This window comes from Nicotiana attenuata, chromosome 6 (assembly GCF_001879085.1).
Source record: "Nicotiana attenuata strain UT chromosome 6, NIATTr2, whole genome shotgun sequence".
NCBI lineage: Eukaryota > Viridiplantae > Streptophyta > Magnoliopsida > Solanales > Solanaceae > Nicotiana > Nicotiana attenuata.
This window is the reverse complement of record NC_031994.1, coordinates 17,065,266-17,091,376: the sequence shown is the minus strand read 5'-3', so window position 1 is coordinate 17,091,376 and position 26,111 is coordinate 17,065,266. Positions and strand designations below refer to the sequence as shown.

General features: G+C 39.1%; 1 protein-coding gene across 1 annotated transcript; it reads right to left on the bottom strand.

Annotated features, from left to right (window-relative positions):
- LOC109226653 (RNA exonuclease 4) lies at positions 7,985-22,022 on the bottom strand. Its single transcript, XM_019391473.1, has 9 exons — positions 21,894-22,022; positions 21,723-21,792; positions 21,550-21,628; positions 21,190-21,268; positions 20,450-20,558; positions 9,636-9,724; positions 9,498-9,562; positions 9,300-9,378; positions 7,985-9,069 (listed from the first exon to the last, which is right to left on the bottom strand). The coding sequence occupies exons 1-9, from the start codon at positions 21,960-21,962 to the stop codon at positions 8,917-8,919; spliced, it is 792 nt and encodes a 263-aa protein (XP_019247018.1). The 5' UTR covers positions 21,963-22,022; the 3' UTR covers positions 7,985-8,916.

Below are 26,111 nucleotides of genomic sequence, written 5' to 3'. Positions count from 1 at the left end.
CAGAGATATATGTCCTTAGAGCGCGAGCATGATGCGCTAGATCTAGCCGAAACTCGTGGACAGCAAAATCAAGAGTTGCATATGGCTCAGGAGCACATCAAGGGAAAGATCCTCGAGGCAGCCACATATACCTCCCGAGCATGCAGGAGTTTCCAAGGAATGACGCCTGAGTGATTTCTGGAAGTATCATTGAATGTCGCCAGTCACATATTTGCAGACTTAGAGAGGGTATACCACGATGTTGGGGGTCAGCCGCAGGAATAAACGCCTTGACTAAAGTGATGCTGGTGGATTCTACTACAAATATCATAGTCTTCTTTTAGTTGGCAATACACTTTGATTGTTCCTTTGTTGTCATCGAGTCTGTAAGAGTCATTTGGTGTTTTGAGTCTTGTTGTTTTGCCTTTTATTTGAAAAAGTCTGTTTGAGTCAAGTCCGGTCTTGTTTAAATGTTTGTCTTTTTAAGTTGTATCTTTATGTAATTTTTGTTTTTGAGCCTTGTATAAAAAAAACCGAGAATTTGAAAATCAATAAAAAAGATTGTTTTAGAGAAATTCAAAAATGAACCAAAAAGATGTTTTTATAAATTTAAAAAAATCTTTGTTTTTATAAATAATTTTAAAAAAAAAGGGTCATGACTCTGAATTACGTAATGATCTGATTCATGCAGCGTATGATACGTAGGCAACCCCCAAATGGTTCGATCAAAATATTCTTCAACTACTTTAAAATAAGGGATCAAAATGAGGCGAGTGAAAAGAAAAGCGAAAGAAAAGGGAGAAGAAAATAAGAGCGTCAATAAGCAGGAATCTTATAAGCCGGAATGAAATGAAGCCTTCCAAAAGCATGTTAGAGGTGGTAATAATATTAAGAGCATGGCATACGTGTGATTCATTTCTGTAAAATGCTTAGCCCTAACACGTTTGTTGTCTCTTATATAGTAAGCTTAAGGTGATTGGTTTGTGGTAAAGCTGGCAACACATCATTACTTCACCAGATCTAAGGGAAAGGTAGCAATGGCTAACAATGAAGAAATCGAATTGGTCAGTGACGACCCCCAGGGTCAGTCAATTGAGCAAGAGTCAGAGGAAGTAAGAAGATTGAAACAACAACTGTCTGATGTGTATCAGGCTTGGGTCTCCGGTCAGCCTCCACCTCGGGTCCCTCAGAGGGAACTTCCACCGTACCCCTGGCTACTCAACCACCACTCCCTGCAATGAGTGATCACATCCTACTACCAGGGCATGTGCCAAACTACATCTTCTATGCTGCCCCTGGTACTTCTAATGTGCGACCTCCAACCGCACCGGTCAGGAACACCCCTCTCGTCGTGTTTAGCACGCCGGTATATACTATCCCGCCACCTCCTGTGACGAGGCCAACCAACGAGCCACCATCTCATGTTTATGATGGCTAATACTACTCTCCAAATATGGCTTTCAGGGTCTCAGCTCCATACAATCAGACTCCTCAGTATGAGTCACCAGTGGAAACTCAAAAGGATGCCAAGACATGTGAGCCAGATGAGATGGCCAGAAAAATGAAAAGCCTTGAGCAAAACATAAATAACGTACAAGGACTAGGAGGTGACCACCTCAGCGAGACTACCTGCTTTTTATTAGAAATCTCCTTAATATTCTTCAAGTAAAGCCAAGAAGTAACATAAGTTATAACCATGTTAACAAGGGCCGTTGTTTGTCAACTGAAAGCTGTTCGTTTCAGAACAGAGCATTATTACGTCAAATTCATGTTTTCCATCGGTGTACCCAAAAAAATTTCTTCAATCATAATCTGTAACTCCCTTGAAATCTTGAATTCAGACATTAAATTAGTGGTAAGCCAGCCATGGAGACTAAGAAAAAAAAAAATAATAAGGCTTATCTTCTGCATCGAGCGCGGTCCAAACAGCCCGAGCATACATCGAAGCAATCATAAATCAACCACTCGTGCTATGTTTCCAAAAAATAATTATTATCTCCAAACTGTTGACTAGGAGGTGAAAAGTTATCTGGTAACTCCACTATCTATTGCGGAATATAATAAGAAAGGAGACACAAATTTCAGTCTACATTATGCCTAACAACATCCAATAAATTATAATATAAAATATGATCAAGAACAGAAACATCAACTCTCTCATAAGGGTGTTAATCGGGCCGGGCTGACCCGTTTTCAGCCCGCTTCAACCCGGGTCAGCCCGGTTCAGCCCGCTACTGTTCATATTGGGACGGGTTGGGACGGGTTGTTTAGGGGGGCGGGTTGTGTACGTTCAGCTTAACGGTGCCCCGAACACGTTGAACCCCAAATCTCTTAACGGGTTGAACACGGGCTGCAGCCCGTTAGCAGCCCGGTTATCGTTTGAATTTTTTTTTTTTTAATTAAATTAGACCGTTCCCAACGGTCAAATTGAGAAATGACCGTTGGGGAACGGCCAGAAATTGCAGAAATGGCCAATTTTCCCCCCCCCCCCCCCCCCAATTAATAATATAGCCCTCCCACCCCTAAATCTATAAATAGCCCCCCTTCTTCTTCATTTTTCTCACAAATTCACAACTCTCTTACTACTCTAATTCTCTCTCAAGTCGCAAACTCTCAATTCTCTCTTGATTGTAGTTCTTAAATTCTCAAATCTCAAATTCTCAATTATTTATTATTTCAAGTTTCATCAATTATTTAGTTTAGCCTATAACTGAAGTTGCTAATTCTCATTGTACCAATCCTAACCGTTTGTTAACATCTAGAACTTGGGAAGTCATTCATGATGTTATACAATTTTTACAAAAATTTTATGTGGCTACACTTGAGTTTTCTGGAGCTTATTATCCTACCATTTCAAATGGTTTAGTTCATACTGCTGAAATTTCTCTTTTACTACATAATTTGAAGCAGAAAGAAGGATATGCTACTGTTGTTGAATCTATGCTAGATAAGTTTAAAAAGTATTTCTACCCAATTCCCTGTATTTACCTAATTGGTGCTATTTTAAACCCTACTGTCAAAATGATAAAGTGTCGCCAATTAATTAGAGCTTTATACACTTATATGGATATTGGCCCAACTGAAACTCCTGATATTGACACTTGTATTTCTGAGCTACACACACATTTACAAACTTTATATAATTATTATGCTAACATTGTTGATGCTTCTTCGGTTGTAGATGCAAATATTCCTTCAACTAATCCTTCAACATCTGGAACAACTATGGATGATGATGATTGTGTTCAAGATTATCAGATTTACCCCTAGTGAAAACTATGTATGTATAGTATAACCGCCGCTTCAAATCAATTGAATCAATGCAAGCAATGTTGTTCCCACATGCCTATAGATAAAGAGGTGTGAAAGTAATAGCCTTATGTTATGGCCGCCCCCCGACTTACGGCCTTTACGCTACTACTATTGTGATGTGAGCGGTTCAAATTGGTTGAATCTTTCTCAATCATCCTGGCCGGAACTTGTATGCAGCACTTGTACGGAGGTGCATGCATAAAGGTTTGGAACTCTTTTCTTATCTGAATCTTAAGGACAGGACCCTACCCTATTCTCGAACCCTCTGCCGAGCTCTACCCTGCCCGCATTTCCTTGTGTTTTGAAGAGGAAAAAAAAATCTCTCTACCTGCTGCCAACAGTCTTTCTTCGGAATTATCTGAACGGGTCGATCCTCCCATCCCGTTTGTTTTAGCAACTTATCCTAAGGTCTCCTCGCCAAGAGCTCCCCGGCGACGACAGAGGAAGCAACCCGTCTGCTGTGGCGGGGCGGCTTTTTTCTTTCACAATAAGACCTGGACGATTATCCCTACCTTCGGTAGCTTACGAGTTTACGTCCATCCCTGGTCGGGTACAGTTTCCTTTCGATTTCTCCCTACTGCAATCGTACGTTTTCGTCTTAAGAGAAACAACCTCTGAATCCGGTTTTGTCATTAGGATAGGAGGGAAATCGGCAGCTCGACGGGGAGCTTGCCCGGCCGCCATGGATGACTTGGGGAACCTTTATGTCGTCGTTCGCCTCTGAAATCCCGGGTTTTTGAAAATGAATTTATTTAATTTTCATATATGGCCGGTGAATCACTGATCAAAGAGCAGATTTTAGAGAGATTCTTCATCGATCTAGTGGCCGGTGAATCACTGATCAAAGAGCGAGCAGCCGCCAGGTTTAAGAAAAAGCAATCAGCCGCTGTCACCGACCGGGACTCAGATCGGATGGTGGAGTACTATTCTACCACAACGAGACAGGCATCATCGAATCGAAGGCCGAATAGAAAGCATTCCCCCCAGTTAAGAGTGCTTCTGCCCCGCCAACAGCTCTTCACCCACCCCGGTTACAGCATTCCTTTCTATTGCGCCTAAAATCTCTATTTCTGCTAATATTTCACGTGTTTCTATTTATGGTTCTTATGGAGGGAAAAGCCAAAATGTAGTTGTCTTGTTCGCCGCCTCGACGCATTCCCTTCTCTCCCCGGTATCGTCCCACACAGAAAGAAAGAGCGCAGAGCCCCGGCCCGACCTGTAGGTCCGCTAACGTAAAGCGAGGAGTTGAGCCTGAACTGGCGAACCGAAGTCACTTTCGGAACCATACTTCCTACAGTGGTCTACACTAGGAGAGCATCAACAAACCAGTAGCACGAATATTGATGAACTACAATTCTACTTGCAAAAGTCACTAGAGCCCCTCACAAAGGATTTTCTACCGCTGAGTTGCTGGAGGAGCAACTCAAATCAATTTCCTGTTCTTTCGGCCATGGCTCGAGACGTGCTAAATGTGTCAATTTCAACAGTCGCATCAGAGAGCGCATTTAGCCAAGCAAGGCAGCAGCTAGGAGATACCCGTCATTCATTGGGCAGCAACGCTTTGAAAATTCTAGTGTGCTTCAGAGATTGGATAAGATCAGAACGGCAAAATCAAGGGCGTGACGAGGTAGACGAAGAGGAGGACCAAGAAATTTGAGATATAATGGTTTATGGTTCGGATTCAACCAATGCCGAAACCAAGAACCTCATGTTGACATGGAATAACTTACAAAAATGATGCAAAGCATGTGATGTACTATTTCTTATTTTTTATAATTATTGTAAACTTTTAAGTTTTAATTTGCAAGTTCAAAAATAAAAAAAATAAAAAAAGAACTTGCAAATTAATTTGAAGTATTAAAAATACAAATAAAAGCCTTCGGAGTTTGTTCCTTACATTTGCCTATTGGTCTTATACTCTTATTAAATAATTTTTTGTAGCCACTTACTTTCTAATTTCAATTTTATAATTTTAAAATATAAATTTCAAATTTAAAACTTTAACCTTTAAACTTCAAAGTTTAATTCTAACCCTTAAAAGTTTGCAAATACTTAACTATCAATAACATTGAATAAGAAAAATAAAATTTAAATTAAAAAAAAAAAAGAAAGAAAAAAATTGGAGCCCGGCCCGCCCGAGCCCGTGTGAGCCCTAACCCGTACGGGCCCACAAAAACCCGAAAAATCACAGCCCTATAACAGCTCGCTAACAGCCCGCCCGCTAACCGAACGGGCTGGGGTTTTTCCCGTTCAGCCCGTCCCAGCCCGCCCGATAAACACCCTTACTCTCTCAATTAAAGGCTTATGCATCAACCAAATATCATACTAAAAAGAACACGTATTACCATTACCAATTGACCAACAGATATTATGACAGAAAAATGGTAAATGTTGCACATATGATTTCATAAAGTTGTACCACAGGAAGAAGAAAAAGACAAAGATTTAAGCTTTAAATGATGAGTCCTTCTTATTAAGCTGGAGATATCATCTTCTCCTAGAGGTCTAAGCTCGTGTCAAATGACGTGGCATGCCAAGTCAAATGAAAGAGCTAATAGGTCATGCCATATACCAAAAAATATGGCTGACAAGTCAAATCAAAAGGCCAATTGAAATGACACTTATACAAGTGACATGCTCTGGCAAATGAAATGTAGTCATGTCATTGCTTCAATTTGATTGATCAAAAAAAAAGTTTATTATCATCATAAATCTTTCTTCCTATTATAATAAATAGGGATCCTTATAATTCATAAAAGAGATCATAATTCATAAGAAGAAGCAAAAAGGAGCTGGTGGATCAAACGCCATAAATTTCTCTATGATCTACAAGTATTCAAGTACTCGGAAAATCAAGTTCAAGCTCAATACCGACAAACAAATTAAAATTCAAGAAGTATGAGTTTAAATTATTTGTTCGTGCTAGTTGAATTCAAGATCATCGTCCGTGGTAAAATAAATTCAAGATCATGCTCGAAAGCTCTTGAATTAATTCTGAAAAGAAGAATCAGAGGAATCATAGAGATTGTAATATTTAGTATATTTGAAATAAAATACTACACTTATTATAACATATTCTTATCTTGATTAATTTTTAGACGTGACGTTGTATTACCTATAAATTTCGGCATGCTCAGCGGGAGTATCTCTACCTTTTATCTCATCTGTTTAAACCATAAAAGTTCAATACTCCCTTCGGTCCAAAATAAGTGATTTTTTGGCCTTTTTCTTGTGGTCCAAAATAAGTGATTTTTCCAGATTTCAAGAATGAATTAATTATTTTTTTTCCTACATTGTCCTTGGAGTAAATAGTGTTGGAATATGTGTTAGGAGTGTTTATGTGAGATAGTAAAGGTTAATATGGTCAATTCCATTGCTAATTAATGCTAAAAGGTGGATTTCTTAATTTGTGTGAAAACATCCAAAAAATCACTTATTTTGGACCGGAGGGAGTAACATCGAAATGGCTTCAAAGTAGATTAATTCTAAATCAACTTTCTTTAAGGTTTCTGATTTCAAGATCTCTGTTAATGTGACAATCATCTACAGAAGTCATACACAAGTAATGATGGCCAATGCTTCATCTGCAGAGGAACAACTAGTAAACTTGGAAAAAGTAATTGAAGGCTTGACCATGAATATGCAAAAGCAAAACGCTCAGACTGATAAGTTGACGGACAATATGGAAGGCTTTGTGGAAGGAGAATCCACTCATGCACCAAGAAAGGCTCGTAAATTAAGAATATGCACGTGTGTTCATTCACTGTGGGATTTGGGGTGTTACAGTTGTTGAAACGTGATGGTGACTTGGGAAAAGGCTCGTACAATATGATGAGATAGAAGGAGCATTGGTAAGTAACAGAGGGTTTAAATAATGCCTCGCGACAAAATTTTATACTAATTATACAAGGTGGGGTTCCGATAGTAGGTTGAAACAGCACATATGGCCCAAAATGCTAATGATTATTCAGACCAACTATTATGTGACTCATTTCTCTAAGTTCATTGGCATATTTGAGCTTTTTTCCTGTATTAAAAGGCTGATGGCTAAAGTCGCAATATATTTTAAGCAATTTTCAGTTAGGAAATCAAAAAACTTTTACAACAAATCACTAGAATTGAATTTCTTAAGCTGCTAATAAGATGTCAAGTCGTACCCTAAGGAAGCTTTTGGTCATCGAGATAAGGAATATATTGTGTTTGGTTGCGTATTGTTTCCGTATAAGCGATATATAATTTTATACTACAATTTCAGTTTTAATTTATATTGATCTACAATGAAGTGAGTTGCTCAAGTGGTAAGCACCTTGCATTTCCAATCTTGAAATTACACATTCGAGTCACCAAGGGAGCAAAGTGGAGAGCTCCTTGGGGAAGTAAAAAGAATTATACTAATCCAACATGGAATAAATAAAAGGAGTTCGCTTTCGAGGATAAAAGACACCTAAAAGACCAAACTAACCTTGTTTTCATCTTTTTAAGGAGTATTTTTATTTTCTTCAACGAAACTAAAACAATATGGAAAAGTTCACTAATGTCTGTCACCCCAACTTGCATGCATGAGCTGAACAATAGCTGATTCATGAGGATAATTTCACTTTGTGAACTTCCTCCCAAGCAAATTCCAGCAACTGAGCTGTGGACCTGCTATTTCACTAACAAATGAGCTACTATTGCTAATTGACTTGAATAGTTGAACAATTATCTGATGATTTTTGGTACGTAAAAGTTACAGATGAACTCCAAGCCTTTCGTGTCAATAGCCAAAGGTTATCTCAATTTCACATGATACAGTTCCAATTGCCAGATACACAGATTTAGTAAGCTCAAGCAACAGAAAATTGAGTTAATATCATGTGAGCTGATGAACCACGTATCAAATCTGATAAGAACAGATATTACACCTGATCTTAGCCAAAAGGCCGAGAATGGTATATGCTCAGCTACAGAAAAGAAGAAGAGAGATTACAATGATCAGCAGTTCCATTAGTAGACTATCACCACTTTTCAACTACCAGCACAGTAACTCCTCAGTCCAATATTGTTTCATATGATACAAACTGTTCTGCAAAACTTCAATTAGAATCAAACAAAAGCCCCTCTGGAAAATGCTGTAAGCAAAATATGGCACTGTAAATAGAATTCTAGTAACTCTTTTCCTAATTGCCCTGGTTTACAATTTTTAGTTCTGATGAGGTCCCGTTCTTTTCCAAAAGGAAAAGATAGTACATATGAAACGACTGCTCAATTCTACAAGAGGTAAGCAAAGCACTAACATGGAAGCTTAGGCTATATGAATCTAGCACAAAAGACTGGCAGTTCTTCGGTGAAAAAGCACGAAAGAAGAGACGATTTTCCTTCTTTCATTAGAAGAACCAGTCTTGGGTGGATCCATATCGTGATTCTTTAAACTAAAATAAGGTCCCGCGAGCACAAAATTTGGCAGACCACAATAGTGATAGAGGGTCCAATTATATTTCTTACCTGGAGCACCTCACATCCTTCAACATTCCTCTACCATGTTTTAGTCAGGTCTCTTGCTCCCCCCCTAGTCAGTAATTTGACGCATGTAACGAGCAAAGAGATAAATTTGAGTGATCATCTCATTAGGAAGAATTTTCAGCATTATTCAGATGCAGGTCTTCTCAATACGCCTGTTTTTTTCTTTGGTTTGCGCTTTTTCTGTTTCTCCTTGAGCCTTACAAAGTCCTTGACGCTCTTTTCCCATTCCTTTCTGCGCTTTAGGTAAAGCATCATAGCAGCACGGGCATCTTCTATCTGCACAACATTATGGATACAAGTTAAGACATCATTCAGATATGGACCTAGGATAATAAACTGACAAGCTGCTATAAAATTCAAATTTTGAGACTCAATTCTGTAAAACCAGATTCAAACACTACATTACATTAAAGCACATACAGTAAGGATTCCATTTGTTAGGATGAAAAACTACAAGAAAATAAAGTATAAGAGCACAATAAAGTCATTAAAAGCATAGAACTAACTGGGCAGTGCTCTCCGTTTTGAATCTCCACTCCAAGGACTTCAGTGGCAAGGTGCCGAAGCGCGCGACTGCGTCCTTCCCTACTTTATCAACCCAATGTCAGAACCATATTGCATCTAAAATACAGGCTAATAGCTGAAAGCCGCAAGGAACCAAGCATTTCTTTTTGGTGGGGAGGCAGGGGCGGGGTGAAAATTACCTCAGAAAATGTTGAAACTCAGAAGTATCACGAATATCCTGCTTTGGATGGTTTAATAACAAGGCCTGTACAGGAAAAAATTCTCAAAAAGTTATGGAAAGTACTCCAGACGCAAAGTCTGAGAAGGTGCACAGTTACCTTAAAATCATTTCTCAGAGCATGGCCGACAAGAATCCTTCCCTTTATTAGTTCAGCCACCTCCGTCTGAACGATGCGAAAATCTTTAGCTGCAGATAACATCATAAGTGCACGTTATTCAGACAAACCAAATAAAATATTTTTGATAAGCTTTGAGCATATAACTTGCAGACAGCGGTGTTCACCAAAATGGAATTACCCTGTCCATAAATACTTGTCCAAATCAAAGTCAAGCAAGTACTAGTTCAAACTGACCGCTAAAAACCATTAATACAAAACAAAATAATAAACCTTTCAGATTACGGATAAACCAACAGACTATCTAAGTTGCTCGGACACGGGTGCGGGTATCCGACACGGGTACGGATCTAGAGGTCGGATCCTTCAAGATGTAAATTCTAAGATTCCGGAATATGGATCCAAGTATGGTACGGGTGCGGGATCCGGTTAAAAATAATTCAAAAAAATAAAAATATCTCTAAATTATGAGAAATCTTGTGGAATACTTATTATAGCTTGTGAAGTGTGAATTTCAGTTTTTATTCTCAAGTTGTAGATAAGTAAAGGATTGATTTCCTAGATATGATATGCTATTTTCTTCAAGGTGCCTTGGTGCTTGTTATTTGTGGATGACATAGTCCTGATTGATGAGACGCGAGGTGGCGTTAACCAGAGGCTGGAGGTCTGGAGACATACTCTGGAGTCTAAGGGTTTCAAGTTGAGTAGGACCAAGACAGAATACTTGGAGTGCAAGTTATTCGATATGCAAGTTACCCAAGAGGCGGACGGGGATGTGAGACTCGATATGCAAGTTATTCCCAGGAGAGAGAGTTTCAAGTATCTGGGATCTATAATTCAGAAGGATGGGGAGATAGATGAGGATTTCACACACCGTATCGGAGCGGATGAAGTGGAGGTTTGCTTCCGGTGTCTTGTGTGATAAGAATGTGCCGTTGAGACTTAAGGGTAAGTTCTACAAGGCAGTGGTTAGACTGACTATGTTGTATGGGGCAGAGTATTGGCCAGTCAAAAACTCCCATGTCCAGCAGATGAAAGTAGCGGAAATGAGGATGTTGAGATGGATGTGTGGGCATACTAGATTGGATAGAATTAGGAATGAAGTTATTCGGGACAAGGTGGGAGTGGCCCCTGTGGAGGCAAAGATGCGTAAGGCAAGGTTGAGATGGTTCGGACATGTTAAGAGGAGAAGCACAGATGCCCCAGTCAGGAGATGTGAGAGGTTGGCCTTGGGAGGTGATAGGAGGGGTAGAGTAGGCCAAAGAAGTCTTGGGGAGAGGTGATCAGGCGGGAAATGGCGCAGCTTGAACTAACCGAGGACATGACCCTAGATAGAAGGGTGTGGAGGTTGAAGATTAGGGTAGAAGGTTAGTAGGTAGTCGTGCGTTTCCCTTTGTCTTCTCTAGTTCGATAGTATTAGTGCTATTATGGTACCCTTTCTTTCCTTAGTTTGCTATATTCGCATGTCTTGTTCCGTTATTACTTGACATCGGTAATTTCGTAGTTTGCTAGCAGTACTTCGTTCATATTCTCGTTTGCTACCTTGGATTTAGTTTTCTAAATATATTAACTTGCTATTACTTGCTATCGGTACCCCTTTCATATTCTCTGTTGCTATCTTCGATTTAGTTTTCTAATTATTTGTCTTGCTATTACTTGCTATGAGGGCTCCTTTCACCTTCTTTAGCCGAGGGTCTATCGGAAACAGTCTCTCTGCCCTTCCAGGGTAGGAGTAAAGTTGCGTACATCCTACCCTCCCCAGACCCCACTTGTGGGATTATACCGGGTGATTGTTGTTGTTGTTGTTGTTGTAGTATATTCTTACAACATCACTTTGCGACTCCCAGTATTTAAAAAAGCGATCGCTTCGTCGCTTTAAGCAAGAAGCGACGCGAAGCGACAGTGCATCGCTTTTCTGAAGCTAAAGCGACGCGATTTTCAAAAGCGATCGCTTCAACACTTAAAGCGAGAAGCAACGCAAAAGCGAGAAGCGAAAAAGCGAATTTTTTTTAGAAAAAGATTGGGTCTTTTTTTATTATACAAAATGTTAGAATAGTCATGTAAATAGGAGTAAATAAATAACCCTAATCCAATATATGTTAGGAGTAGGACATGTTATGTGTGTATATATATAGGGCTCATTGTAACATATGTATATACATCAATAATATATTTTCTCCCGTGCTTTCTCACATGGTATCAGAGCTTTAGTGAGAAACATATCGCTGTGCATCATTCCAGCGACTTTCGGGAAGAAAGAACTCAGTCACCGTGCAATTTTCCGGTGACCTAAGTGACTTATTGCGTCAAAGTCACTAATTAACAGTGTTGTGCAAAATCCAACACCACCACAAGGTTCCCAAGAGAGATCCGACCAAACCCCAGAAAAAATCACCGGAAAATAGCCCTCCACGCGCCGTCACGCGCCTGTCGGAACTCTGCCGCCGGCGGCGCGTCTGTCCCACGCGCCGGCGCGTGAGGCCTCTTCCGGCCATTTTTCGGCTTCGCTTCTTCAGGACAGTTGGATCGCCCTGCAATTCCGAGCCTGTCCATATTTTTATTTTTTAATTCCGACCACTTTGAGTTTTTCCGGCGACTACACTGATTTTTCCGGCAGCTACAGTACTTTTCCGGCAAACACAGTGTTTTCTTCATCTGTCTCAGAGAATTTTCAGTTGATTCTTTTTTGTTATTTAGTGATAATCCAACCATGTCTTTGGGAGCCGATGCTTTCGGGTCTAGAAACCCGAGTTCTGGCAGTTCCGGTGTTATGATTACCTCAGAACCTTTAATGGGAGGTTCAAACTACTTAGATTGGGCTTCATCTGTCGAGTTGTGGTGTAAAGGTCAAGGAGTTCAAGATCATTTAACAAAAAAGGCTAGCGAAGGTGATGAAAAGGCCAAAACACAATGGGAGAAGGTCGATGCTCAGTTATGTAGTATCCTGTGGCGATCTATTGATTCCAAGTTGATGCCCTTGTTCCGTCCATTCCAGACATGTTATTTAGTTTGGGAAAAGGCTCGTAATCTATACACTAATGACATATCTCGTTTCTATGATGTAATATCGCGAATGACAAGCTTGAAGAAACAGGAATTAGATATGTCTACTTACTTGGGACAAGTTCAGGCAGTCATGGAAGAATTTGAGACGTTGATGCCAGTTTCTGCTAGTATTGAAAAACAACAAGAGCAACGACAGAAGATGTTTCTAGTTCTTACACTCGCTGGACTCCCTAATGACCTTGATTCAGTACGTGACCAGATTTTGGCTAGTCCAACCGTCCCCTCAGTTGATGAATTATTCTCTCGATTACTTCGCCTTGCTGCAGCACCTAGTCACCCAGTGAGCTCATCACAGACACTTGACTCATCTGTCCTCGTATCCCAATCAGTGGACAATCGGGCATCTCATACTATGGAGAATAGACGAGGAGGAGGTCGTTTTGGAAGATCTAGACCCAAGTGCTCCTATTGTCATAAACTTGGACACACTCGTGATGTATGCTATTCTTTACATGGCCGCCCAACCAAAAATGCTTATGTTGCTCAGACTGAGACTACAGGTAACCAGGGATTTTCTTTATCTGAAGGGGAGTATAATGAGTTCCTTCAGTATCGAGCAAGTAAGCAGACATCTCCACAAGTAGCTTCTGTTGCTCAGACTAATACTTCTGTTGCTGGTAATTCTTTTGCTTGTGTTTCCCAGTCTAGTCCTCCTGGACAATGGGTTGTGGACTCAGCCGCTTCTGATCATATCTCTGGTAATAAATCACTTTTGTCAAATATTGCGTATTCACAGTCTCTTCCCACTGTTACTTTAGCCAATGGGTCTCAAACCAAAGCAAAAGGAGTTGGACAAGCGAATCCCCTACCCTCTGTCACTCTAGATTCCGTTCTCTATGTCCCTGGCTGTCCTTTTAATCTTGCATCTGTTAGTCGTTTGACTCGTGCCCTCCATTGTGGTATATATTTTATTGATGATTCTTTTATTATGCAGGACCGCAGTACAGGGCAGACGATTGGAACAGGACTTGAATCAGAAGGGCTTTACTACCTTAACTCCCTAAAATCCTCCAAGGCATGTCTAGTTACAGATCCTCCGGACCTAATTCACAGACGTTTAGGACATCCAAGCTTATCCAAGCTTCAGAAGATGGTGCCTGGTTTGTCTAGTTTATCCACATTAGAGTGTGAGTCATGTCAGCTCGGGAAACATACCCGAGCCTCCTATCCTCGTAGTATTGAGAGTCACGCAGAGTCTATTTTTTCTTTAGTTCACTCTGATATATGGGGTCCTAGTAGAGTCAGTTCAACCTTGGGATTTCGTTATTTTGTTAGTTTTATTGATGATCATTCAAGATGTACTTGGATTTTCTTAATGAAAGATCGTTCTGAGTTGTTTTCTATATTCCAGAATTTTTGTGCTGAAATTAAAAATCAATTTGGTGTTTCCATTCGCACTTTTCGCAGTGATAATGCCTTAGAATATTTATCCTCTCAATTTCAGCAGTTTATGACTTCTCAAGGAATTATTCATCAGACCTCTTGTCCTTATACCCCTCAGCAAAATGGGGTTGCAGAGAGAAAGAATAGGCACATCATTGAGACTGCTCGCACACTTCTCATTGAATCTCATGTTCCGCTGCGTTTTTGGGGCGATGCAGTTCTCACAGCTTGTTATTTAGTTAATCGGATGCCTTCCTCTCCCATCCAGAATCAGATACCGTATGCAGTATTGTTTCCCCAATCACCCGTATACTCTGTTCCCCCTCGTGTTTTTGGGAGCACTTGTTTCGTTCATAACCTAGCCCCTGGGAAAGATAAGTTAGCTCCTCGTGCTCTCAAGTGTGTCTTCCTTGGTTATTCTCGTGTTCAGAAGGGATATCGTTGTTACTCACTTGATCTTCGTAGGTACTTTATGTCCTCTGACGTCACATTTTTTGAGTCTAAACCTTTCTTTACCTCTTCTGACCTTTCTGACCCCCTTGATATATCTGAGGTCTTACCTATACCGACCTTTAAGGAGTCTACTATAGCTCCTCCTTCACCTTCCGCCACAGAAGTCTTACCCGAGTCTCCTATAGCTCCTCCTTCACCTTCCGCTATAGAAGTCTTATCCATTCCAACCGTTGAGGAGTCTAGTGTGGCTCCTCCTAGACTCCCTGCCACAGGAACACCACTTTTGACATATCATCGTCGTCCGCGCCCAGCATCAGGTCCAGCTGATTCACGTCCTGCACCTGACCCTGCTAATACTGCGGACTTGTCTCCTCTTAATCAACCGATTGCACTTCGGAAAGGTATACGGGCCACCCTTAATCCTAATCCCCATTATGTCGGTTTGAGTTATCATCGTTTGTCATCACCCTATTATGCTTTTCTATCTTCTTTGTCCTCTGTTTCCATCCCTAAGTCTACAGGTGAAGCATTGTCTCATCCAGGATGGCGACAGGCTATGATTGACGAGATGTCTGCTTTACATACGAGTGGTACTTGGGAGCTCGTCCCTCTTCCTTCAGGTAAATCTACTGTTGGTTGTCGTTGGGTGTATGCAGTCAAGGTTGGTCCGGATGGTAAGGTTGATCGTCTTAAGGCTCGTCTTGTTGCCAAAGGATATACTCAGATATTTGGGCTCGATTACAGTGATACCTTCTCTCCTGTGGCTAAGATAGCATCAGTCCGCCTTTTTCTATCCATGGCTGCTGTTCGCCATTGGCCCCTCTATCAGCTGGACATTAAGAATGCTTTTTTACACGGTGACCTTGAGGATGAAGTTTATATGGAGCAACCACCTGGGTTTGTTGCTCAGGGGGAGTCTCGTGGCCTTGTATGTCGCTTGCGTCGGTCACTTTATGGTCTAAAGCAGTCTCCTCGAGCCTGGTTTGGTAAGTTCAGCACAGTTATTCGAGAATTTGGCATGATTCAGAGTGAAGCTGATCACTCTGTATTCTATCGGCATTCTGCCTCGAGTCTCTGTATTTATCTGGTGGTCTATGTTGACGACATTGTTATTACCGGCAATGACCAGGATGGTATTACTAAATTGAAGCAACATCTCTTGCAACACTTTCAGACTAAGGATCTGGGCAAACTAAAGTATTTTCTGGGTATTGAGGTCGCTCAGTCTAGCTCAGGTGTTGTGATCTCACAACGAAAGTATGCCTTAGATATTCTTGAAGAGACAGGAATGACAGGTTGTAGACCGGTTGACACTCCGATGGATCCGAATTCTAAACTTATGCCAGGACAGGGGGAACCTCTTAGCGATCCTGCAAGATATAGACGGTTGGTTGGTAAATTAAATTACCTTACAGTGACAAGACCTGACATTTCCTTTTCTGTGAGTGTTGTGAGTCAGTTTATGGATTCTCCGTGTGATAGTCATTGGGATGCAGTTGTTCGCATTCTTCGGTATATAAAATCAGCTCCAGGCAAAGGTTTATTGTTTGAGGGTCGAGGCCATGAGCAGATCGTTGGATACTCAGATGCTGATTGGGCAGGATCACCTTCTGATAGACGTTCTACGTCTGGATATTGTGTCTTGGTAGGAGGAAATTTGGTGTCCTGGAAGAGCAAGAAACAGAATGTGGTTGCTCGGTCTAGTGCAGAAGCAGAATATCGAGCAATGGCTATGGCGACATGTGAGCTAATTTGGATCAAACAGTTGCTCAAGGAGTTGAAATTTGGTGAGATTAGTCAGATGGGACTTGTGTGTGATAATCAAGCTGCTCTTCATATTGCGTCAAATCCAGTGTTCCATGAGAGAACTAAACACATTGAGATTGACTGTCACTTTGTTAGAGAAAAGATACTCTCGGGAGATATTGCTACAAAGTTTGTGAAGTCGAATGATCAGCTTGCAGATATTTTCACCAAGTCCCTCACTGATCCTCGTATTAACTACATATGTAACAAGCTTGGTACATATGATTTATATGCACCAGCTTGAGGGGGAGTGTTAGAATAGTCATGTAAATAGGAGTAAATAAATAACCCTAATCCAATATATGTTAGGAGTAGGACATGTTATGTGTGTATATATATAGGGCTCATTGTAACATATGTATATACATCAATAATATATTTTCTCCCGTGCTTTCTCACACAAAACATAGACCCCAACGTGAAAACATTTCATTCTCTTCTTCCATTCCATCGAGCATCGTTGCTGCTGCTACTAGGGTTTCAGAAGTCCGTCCAGGTACTTCTTTTGTTTCTTCTTTCTTCTTCTTCTCCTTTTTTCTCTCTTCTTTCTTCGTCTTCCCGTTGCGTCCACTACTGCCCACTGCTAGGGTTCCAGCGGTCCTTTTTTTTCCTTTTATTCTTCTTATTTAGCCTTTATTTATTAATTTTTGTGTGTATTTCAGTTTATAAACTTAATTATTATATTTTGAAATGTTGCTACTTTGTTGATTTTAGTATATTAAACTTTATTATTATTATTATTATTTTCAGTTTTTTTCCTTTTACTTTGAAATGTTACTGATTTCAGTTATTAAATTTAATTTAATTAAGGTGTTGTTGATTTCAGTGTATATATATATATATATATATATATATATATATATATATATATATGTGTGTGTGTGTGTGTGTGTGTGTGTGTGTGTGTGTGTGTGTGTTATATTTTTAGTTTATTTCATTATGTTTGTTTTTCTTATATCATAATAGGGTTATATATTGAACTTTTTGATTATTTATATTGTCTCTTTGCAAGGTTTACTTTATGTTTTTAAGAATTGCGCTTCACTTCAATGAAGCGTGCGCTTCGCTTTTGAAGCGAGGCGAGCCCCTGTCGCTTGTTTGCGCTTCTCGCTCTCAAAAACACGGGTGTCTCCATAATATTGTATACTTGCGGTAAATTAAAAGAATACAAGAAGTACACTACAACTTAAAAGGGAATGGTAAGAATGTGTATACTATGGGATTGTATATATTGCAAGAATCTATCCCCTTGAAGATATGGAAATGGTTAAACCCTTATATTTATTAGGAATATAGATTAGAAACTAAAATACTTGAGGGAATAATCAAACAATTCATTCGCCAAAATCACTTCTTTCTCTTTTCTTAATGATTGTTGCATTTTGCTTCATATTTGTTAATTCATTTCTAGTTTACTCAACTCAAGTAGATAAAACAGCTAGACATCCACCTTTTAGTTTAGGTTCCACCTCATTAGGTTGTTACACTCCTAGCACCCATTACTACAACAAAATACACATTCACTTACCATCCACTAATAACGCAATACAATTGGCTGACTTCATCAGTCCAGTAGAAGCCAAAACAAGGAAGCTTGATTTCTCAATGTTTTGATCTCTCTTCAAAGTTGGAAACACTAATTATGACATTATGAGACACTACATAAGTGAAACTTTAATCTACTCTAGCTTGCAAGGATCATTGATAACGAGCGGAACGGAAGGGATCTAGGAACAGGGCCTTCTTTTTTGCACAAAAAAAACTTTTGAATTATCATCACATCAGTAGGCGCACGCCTATTTGTTCCCTCGAGATAAGACCAAGGTGATTCCAATGAACCGGGAGAAGAGAAAGAATTTTTTTTTTCAAGGCTGTTGGTGGTAGGTTGTTCAAAACCAAACTGTAACCGTTAACCGAACAGCAAAATTGACTTACTGGCTTGTTGGTATCGGATTATCGGGGTTATGATTGGTGAACGGATTGAAATTTTATAATTAACGGCCAGCGGTTTGGAGGCGGATTATTAAATTTCCTTATCGGATAAACCGTTAATCCGTTAAGAATTTTATATTTACACTTTTACCTTTTTCTTCCTCTTCATAACCTATCATCATTTTCTTCTCGCTTCTGTCTACCACTCCTGACTTTTGCTATTTCTTTTTCTTCATTCTTTCTTTCTTTAAGTTAACAAATTATAAAGATTTTACTATTGTTTTCTTTTTATTTAGAATATGCGATGAATCTTACTTTTCTTTTTAGATATAATTGAGAACTTAGAGTATTTTGTACCAAGCCAATCAATTTAGTTAAGGCGCGTGCAAGGTGGTCCGGACACCACTATTATCGAAAGGAATTAATGATAGGGGAAAAACACCCATATCAAGTTGGGCAAAAGCTGTGCCGAACATCACCATTATTTATAATTAAAAAAAACTTGTATACAAGTATAAAATTCTATAAAACATTTGATTTGTATATCTAGGAACTTCATAGAGGCACAAAAAAGAAGGATAAGAGGTTATTTTTGAAATTTACAAAATTATTCTCTACACCTCCAAAAGCTCTCTTATTTCTCTCTATAAGACCCACATAAGTACCAGTGGAGCAACATCACATGCCCAACTAAACGTGTTGCTTTCAATGTCTCGCATCACCTATGGTAGTCAAAACCATCTTAGAATTTCCTACCATAAACGAGATGCTAGATGAAGGTTGGTTAGAAACATATGTTTTTGGCTGCATTTCGCATGTTATTTCTTATGCTTTAATCGTGTTTGCCTATAATCTGAGTATTATATACTTATCATGTGTGTTTGGTTGTGTAGGCTTGATTCCGAGCAAAGGAACTAATTTGGAGCTAAAGGAGCTTCAAAGTCAGAGTAAAAGTCTAAGAATTTCAACTGAGATCAAGTTCGGGGGCCGAGAACCAAGTGTGCATGAGAAAAATTGAAGAAAAATGTTGAAAGCTTAGAAATGACCTACCACGGCGCACTGCACCTGACGAGGTGCCAAGCCTAATCAGTCCAAACATGCAAAAATAAAAAATAAAAATAAAAAAACCTTATCCTCCTTGTGGCATGCTAGGCTATTCTCCGAGGTAATGAAGTTAGTTTCGGCTCATTAGAGGTATTTTGGTTCAAGGTAGTTTCTACGCGGTATAAACATGGAAAACACAATTTTGAATGGAACTTTTGACCTACGAAAAATTGAGAAGATGGCTAGAGCTCAAGGACAAATGAATTAAATACATTTTTCATCAACAATCAATTAAAAATGCGCATTTGAATTCAGAAGTTAGTTGTAATGTTTTTTAGTTCTTATTTCTTAATTACGATGTGCTTCTCCTCATTTATGGAGTAGTTTCCTATTAGGTTTTTGACAGACATGGTGTATTGATCGTTATTTGTGGATTTGATTCTTGTTTGAATGCTTGAATTTGTTAATGGGTTTCTAAACGGAATTGTGAAGTTATTCATTATTCTATTTTAATCAAAAGAGAAATGGCATAGTTTCATGAATATCTTTACATAACATCCAGTTGTTAAGGAAAAGGAGATATTATAGGTTTCAGGAGGGGACCGGGGAGCTGTCTGACGTTTGCAGCTCTGAAAGTAGTTTCATGTAAGACGATCTTCAACTCTAGAATATGGTGATGATCTATGAGCATAGGGATGGGAATCTGCATTTTTAAAGGAAGCTAAATCTCCATTCTGACTCCACGTGGGAAAATTTTAAGGATCAAATCAGATGAATAGAATTGAGAAAATTCGACAATGCTTCTAGAATGGCTGCAACTTAACGTGCAAAAGTAATTCCACACTGCTTCTCAGACGGCTGTAACTTAACATGCTAAATTATAATAACAGAAGAAAGGTTTTCAATTTTCTGTCTCTACTTTATTTTATTTCTTTTGATGAAGTGATATCGTTAATGGTGTCAAGCAGATGCAAATAGTACAAAAAATTCAGTCTTCTGCTTCTTTAGCAAGGATTGACATTTCTGTAGTCATAATTCTTCCAAGACACCAGACTAGAAACTTCTCCATCTGTTGGTAACTTTTCTAATGTGCGGAGAGAAGTGAAACCAACCTTTTTTTAAGTGTTGAGGTCTAATCCCACTTATTTTGGTGCGGAAGTCAACAACACGTTCAACTGGACGGACAAATTCGTCATATATCACATTTCCCCATTTGTTGACCTGACATAAGTTGGTTTGCATTTAACTGTACATGTATAAATCTAATAAAAAAGCAATGAGGCATTTCGTAAACAACAATATTGTACCGAGAACAACTAATGGAATGTACCCACGACAATTAAAACATGTCCGTTTTGTTTTGTACGGAAACAATTAGAAGCTTTAACATAGCAACATCAAAAATTCTTGTACTAAAAGTTCACATATCCATAAGAAGAAAGAAGAATGATATGCATAACATTGGCGAAGCTAGGATTTTCGTTGAGCAGAGTCAAAAAAAAGAAAGAATTAAACACACACAAAAGTCAAAGAGATTCAACATATAGTATATATGCATAAAAATTTATTTTTTGACCTATCTATACAGTGTAATTTTGCGAAGGGGTGTCAATTGACCCTCCTTGGACATGGGCAGCTCCGTCCCTGACTCAATAGAGGAAGGTCCAGCTAGAAGAGAACTTATCAGTTGGATATAAACGGCTTATTAAAATGTTAGTGCAGTCTACGCTTATAACTATTTAACCAAAAGATTATTCTTAGAAGCAACCGAAAACAGTTGCTAGTAAAACCATTTGCTAAATGTAGTAGAAGAAGTATTTAACGTAGATGAGAAGGTACGATTGATAAATACCAGTGTGACTCGCCCAAGAGCACTTTTGTTAGAGCTTACACCAACCATTTCACAATCCATTGCTATCACATCTGTAACACTGTTATGCAGCTAATGATTAAATTGCAGAACATTAAAGATTTTACTCAATCACGCTTGAATTATAGGAGGTTTAAATAGAACAGGAAAGTGTGAAGCTTAGCTTTTTACAGCCATAATTTACTCTAACAATATAATATGCTAAATTTAATCTTTTATGAAAGGTATCCAAACAAATAATGAATCTAGTGGCCCCCTCTCCTCCCCAGCCCCCCCCCCCCCCCCTAAAAAAAAAACCATACAAGGAAGCAACAAAAAGGGCATACTTTTTTCTAAACTCACCTTGAATCTGATGAAGTTGGAATAAGAAGATTAGGCCGAGCATCGCCAGAGTCATCACTGGACCTGTTTTTCCGCTTTCCTATAGACAACAAACCAAAGTAAGCAACAAAACAGAGAAAACTTCAAATGCTTAGACCTTAAAAAAAAATTAAAAAAAGGAAACTGATTTATACCTAATATGGAATTAGGGGTTTCTGTTTCTGATGCTTCTGAAGGCTTTCTGAAGCCATAACTCTTTAATTGCTGCAGAATGAGAAATAGAGTGCATAATAGATATCAGAAACACAAATTAAAGTTCGTTAGGAAGAGAAAAGTGAAAAAGTGGAGTGAGGAAGTGAATATACTTCACGGAGCTGAGCCCAGTTGGGGTTTAGCTGAAACTGTTTTTTAGGGTTTTTCAGTTGACCCGCCATCTTTCTCCCCCTCCCAGCTGGTTGTTCCTAGTCTTATTTTTCTGTGAAGCCAACAGGTTTCGTGCGACGGCGTCGCTTTGGTCACTTGAATGTAATACACGCAGGCTGTTCAAATTTGGGCGTACAAAAAAAAAAGGAAACATTGGAAAAATTAGGAAGAAATTCAAAAATAGTCAGATTTACAAGTGGTCCTTCGAAAATAGCTCAGTTTCAAAAGTAATCGAAATCTAGCCACTTTTCATGTAAAGATAAATCTGAGTGAAAACACTGTTCAAAACCTGGAAAATACGCCAGTATATTATGCTGGAGTTCCAGCATAAGTATACTTGAACTCCAGCATATTATACTGGAGTTCCAAGATAAGTATGCTAGAACTCTAGCATAATATGATGGAGTTCCAGCATAAGTACACTAGAATTCCAGCATAATATACTAGAGTTCCAGCAAAGTATATCGGTCCAGTATAATATGCTGGAAGTTCATACACAAGTGCTCGAATCTCCAGTATACTATGCTGGAACTTTCCGTGTGTTGGAGTTCCAGCATAATATGCTGGAAGTTCATACACAGGTGCACCGAACTCCAGTATATTATGCTGGACCGGTCTCTGTTGCAGCAAAATAGTGGCTATTTTTCATTGACTTGGTAAACGCTGGCTATTTTTGAATGACCAGTTCGAAAACTAGCTAGACCGTGCTATTTTTACGAAAAATTACATAGTACAGCCCTTCCCAAAAATAATATAATGTGTATATTTTTATATATTAATATATAGTATACATATTTTATTATAATTTTTTTTTATATTTAACTAGTAAATATAATTATTTTTGATTGACCGGCCAAAAGTATAACTTGCCCAATAAACTTCAATCATAAGTTGGGGTAGAATGTAAAGGTTTGGGTTAATTAGCCAAAATTGATAACAAGAAAATTGTTAAAATTAGGTGGAATGGCCATTTTATGGATTGATTGTTACTCTGTATTTAGTGATTGTTTGACATGTTATAAAGAAACAATCACTCTTTAATGCGTAAATAAAATTTGAACAAAAATTCTCCATCTCAAAACATGTGAACAACTCCAATACAAGAATAACTATCGGAGTTTGAACATTTATCGATTCAAAAACATGAATTGCTCTTGAAGTTCGAAAATTTCCTACAAGTGAAAGACCAACATTGTGTGCTAAAGTTCAGAACTTTTAAAGATAAAACTCAAGCACATTTTGTCGGGATGATACAAAATGTTGATATCATAGTCTTTCAATAGCTCCAACCACATCCTCTGCCTCAAATTGAGATCCTTTTGTTTGAACAAATACTGCAAGCTCCGATGATCTGTGAATACCTCACACAACACGCCGTAAAAATAGTGCCTCCAAATCTTCAGCGCATGAACAATGGTTGCCAACTCTAAGTCATGAATAGGGTAATTCTTCTCATGAACCTTCAACTGCCGCGACACATATGCAATCACCCTGCCATCCTGCATCAATATTGCGCCAAGACCAATACGAGATGCATCACAATACACCGTGTAAGATTCTGAACCTGTGGGCAACACCAACACTAGCGCCGTAGTCAAAGCAGTCTTGAGCTTCTGAAAGCTCGCCTCACACTCGTCTGACCATCCGAACGGGGCACCCTTCTGGGTCAACCTGGTAAATAGGGTTGTTATAGATGAAAACCCAATCTTCTTAGGATCCACCTGAATGCCCTCTGCCGATGCGACGTGCCCCAAGAAAGCGGCTGACTCCAACCAAAACTCGCACTTTGAAAACTTGGCATATAACTGGCTATCTCTTAGAGTCTAAAGTACGATCCGAAGTTGCTGCTCGTGCTCCTCCCGACTGCGGGAGTAGAACAAGATATCATCAATAAATACAATCATAAAGGAATCCAAATAGGGCTTGAACGCCCGGTTCATCACATTCATAAAAGTTGTCGTGGCATTTGTCAACCCAAATGACATCACTAGAAACTCATAATGCCCATACCGAGTCCGAAAAGCTGTCTTAAGGACATCGGATGCCCTGATCCTCAACTGATAGTAGCACTACTAGAAATCCAGTAATTAGCGACCACAAAAACCGACCAACGTTGGTCGGTTTTGGCAAATTTACCGACCAAAACGCACCCAAACACGCTTGATCGCTATTTTGATGGTCGTTTTAGTATACCGACCAAGGTTGGTCGCTAATTACCGACCAAGGTTGGTCGCAAAGGTAAAAGGACCAACTGTACAATTTAAAGCACATACCGACCAACTTTGGTCGGTAACATATTTTAATAATTTAATTTTACCGACCAAAGTTGGTCGGTATATTTAAATTACGTTATTTTATTAATTATTAAAATTTAAAAATTAGCGACCAAAGTCGGTCGGTAAAATAAAATATATATTGATTTCAAAAAATTAAAATTTAACCATACCGACCAAAGTTGGTCGGTAAAGTTGAAATCTGGGTAATCCTTGTTCATTAACCGACCAACTTTGGTCGGTAATTTTTAATTTTTTTTTTTAAACTTTAGCGACCAACCTTGGTCGCTAATCAGCAGAAAATTATTTTTTTAATTAGAAACCGACCAACTTTGGTCGGTTTTCTAGGTTTTAATTTTGGCATAAAATGCCTATTTTGGCAGCTACACCACCTGCCAGCATACCAAAATCCCTAAATAACAACACCACCACCACAACAACAACAACACAACACAATTCAATAAATACATTAAAACTAACAAATTAAAGTTCAATAGAACTAAAAATTCAAAACCAAGTTAAAACTTATTACAACTAGTTCAAAACCGGTTCTATTTGTCTAGTTCAAAGTATATAAAAGTCAAGGAATGTTTTGTACAACATCATCATCACCGTCTGATGAACTTTCATCTAAAAGACGGTGTCGAGAAGGGTCTTGTGGAGGACGGAAAGAACGACCACGAGGAGGACGGGAGGAACGATCACGGGGAGGATGGAAGGAACGCTCACGTTCAAGTCGAGCCTCTGGCAATGACTCACGAGACCGGGGCAACGGAAAAGCTCCAGTAGATAGGAGAGTTCTTATCTGAGCTTGCATGCCAAGGAATTGAGCATCTCTAACCCTTTCTCTTTCCTTGGTCGTTTCTAGCTCGGATGTGAACTTTGTCACAGTCTCCCGCATAGCGGAGAGGATCTCTCCATTAAGTTGCTCGCCTTGCGAGAAAGTCCTTATTCCTTGCATTCCACACTTATAGCGATGGAACTTTTTAGTAGGAAGCCCGTATACCTTCCCCCATTTTGGACCGCCAGTAGACTCCAACCATATTCTTTCAGCATCCTCGTCCGAAGATTGGGTTGGCTCGCCCGATTCACCAGCTGGCTGAGTGCGGATGAATTCCTCCACGTTAGTTAGGTAGCGATCCTATACGAAAATTTCAATTGAATTAGTATTTCAAAATTTATATAAAAGTAAATTAAAATACTTAAAGAAAAGTAAAAGCTTACATATACAGTCGAGGCCCGGTCCTCGACCTACCTTTCTTGATCCGTCTCTTTCTTCTTCTTCTTTACAATATGCATCTCCTTGAATAGCTCATCATGGTTCATTGGACGCCCTAACTTCTTTTCCTGAAAATAAATTAATTTAGTTAATAAACAGAATAGATATACTTTGAAAACTAAAATTATTTAAGCAATTACGTACCAATCTTCTTTTTATTTTCCCTAGGTTGATCGCACCTCCAGTGTGCAAGGAGCCTCCCTTCTCAGATGCGCGAGCTTTCTTTCCTTTTTCGCTCTTCTCTAAGAACTTTGCGGTAAGCCATTGCCTTTGCAAATCATCCCACAAATTTTGAAGTAACCAGTCAGGCTTCTTGTTCTTCTTTGGAGCTTCGGAGAAAGTATGCGACAATCGCTTGCGAGCTTTGTGATAAAAATTTGCAGCCACTTCTGCGCTATAGCGGTGTTCCCATACACACTTGCTCTGTATTTCAAAAGTTAAATATTATAGAAATATCATAAATATAAATTATTAAACTGCTTAAAAGAACATTTATACCTTAAATTGATTGAAAATTTGCTCCTTCAGCGAGAATGGGAAATCAGTCCAAGTCGCATAAGGGCTATCATAAAGCTTTCTGATGGCTTTGGTGATTGTCCTCGTAGTCT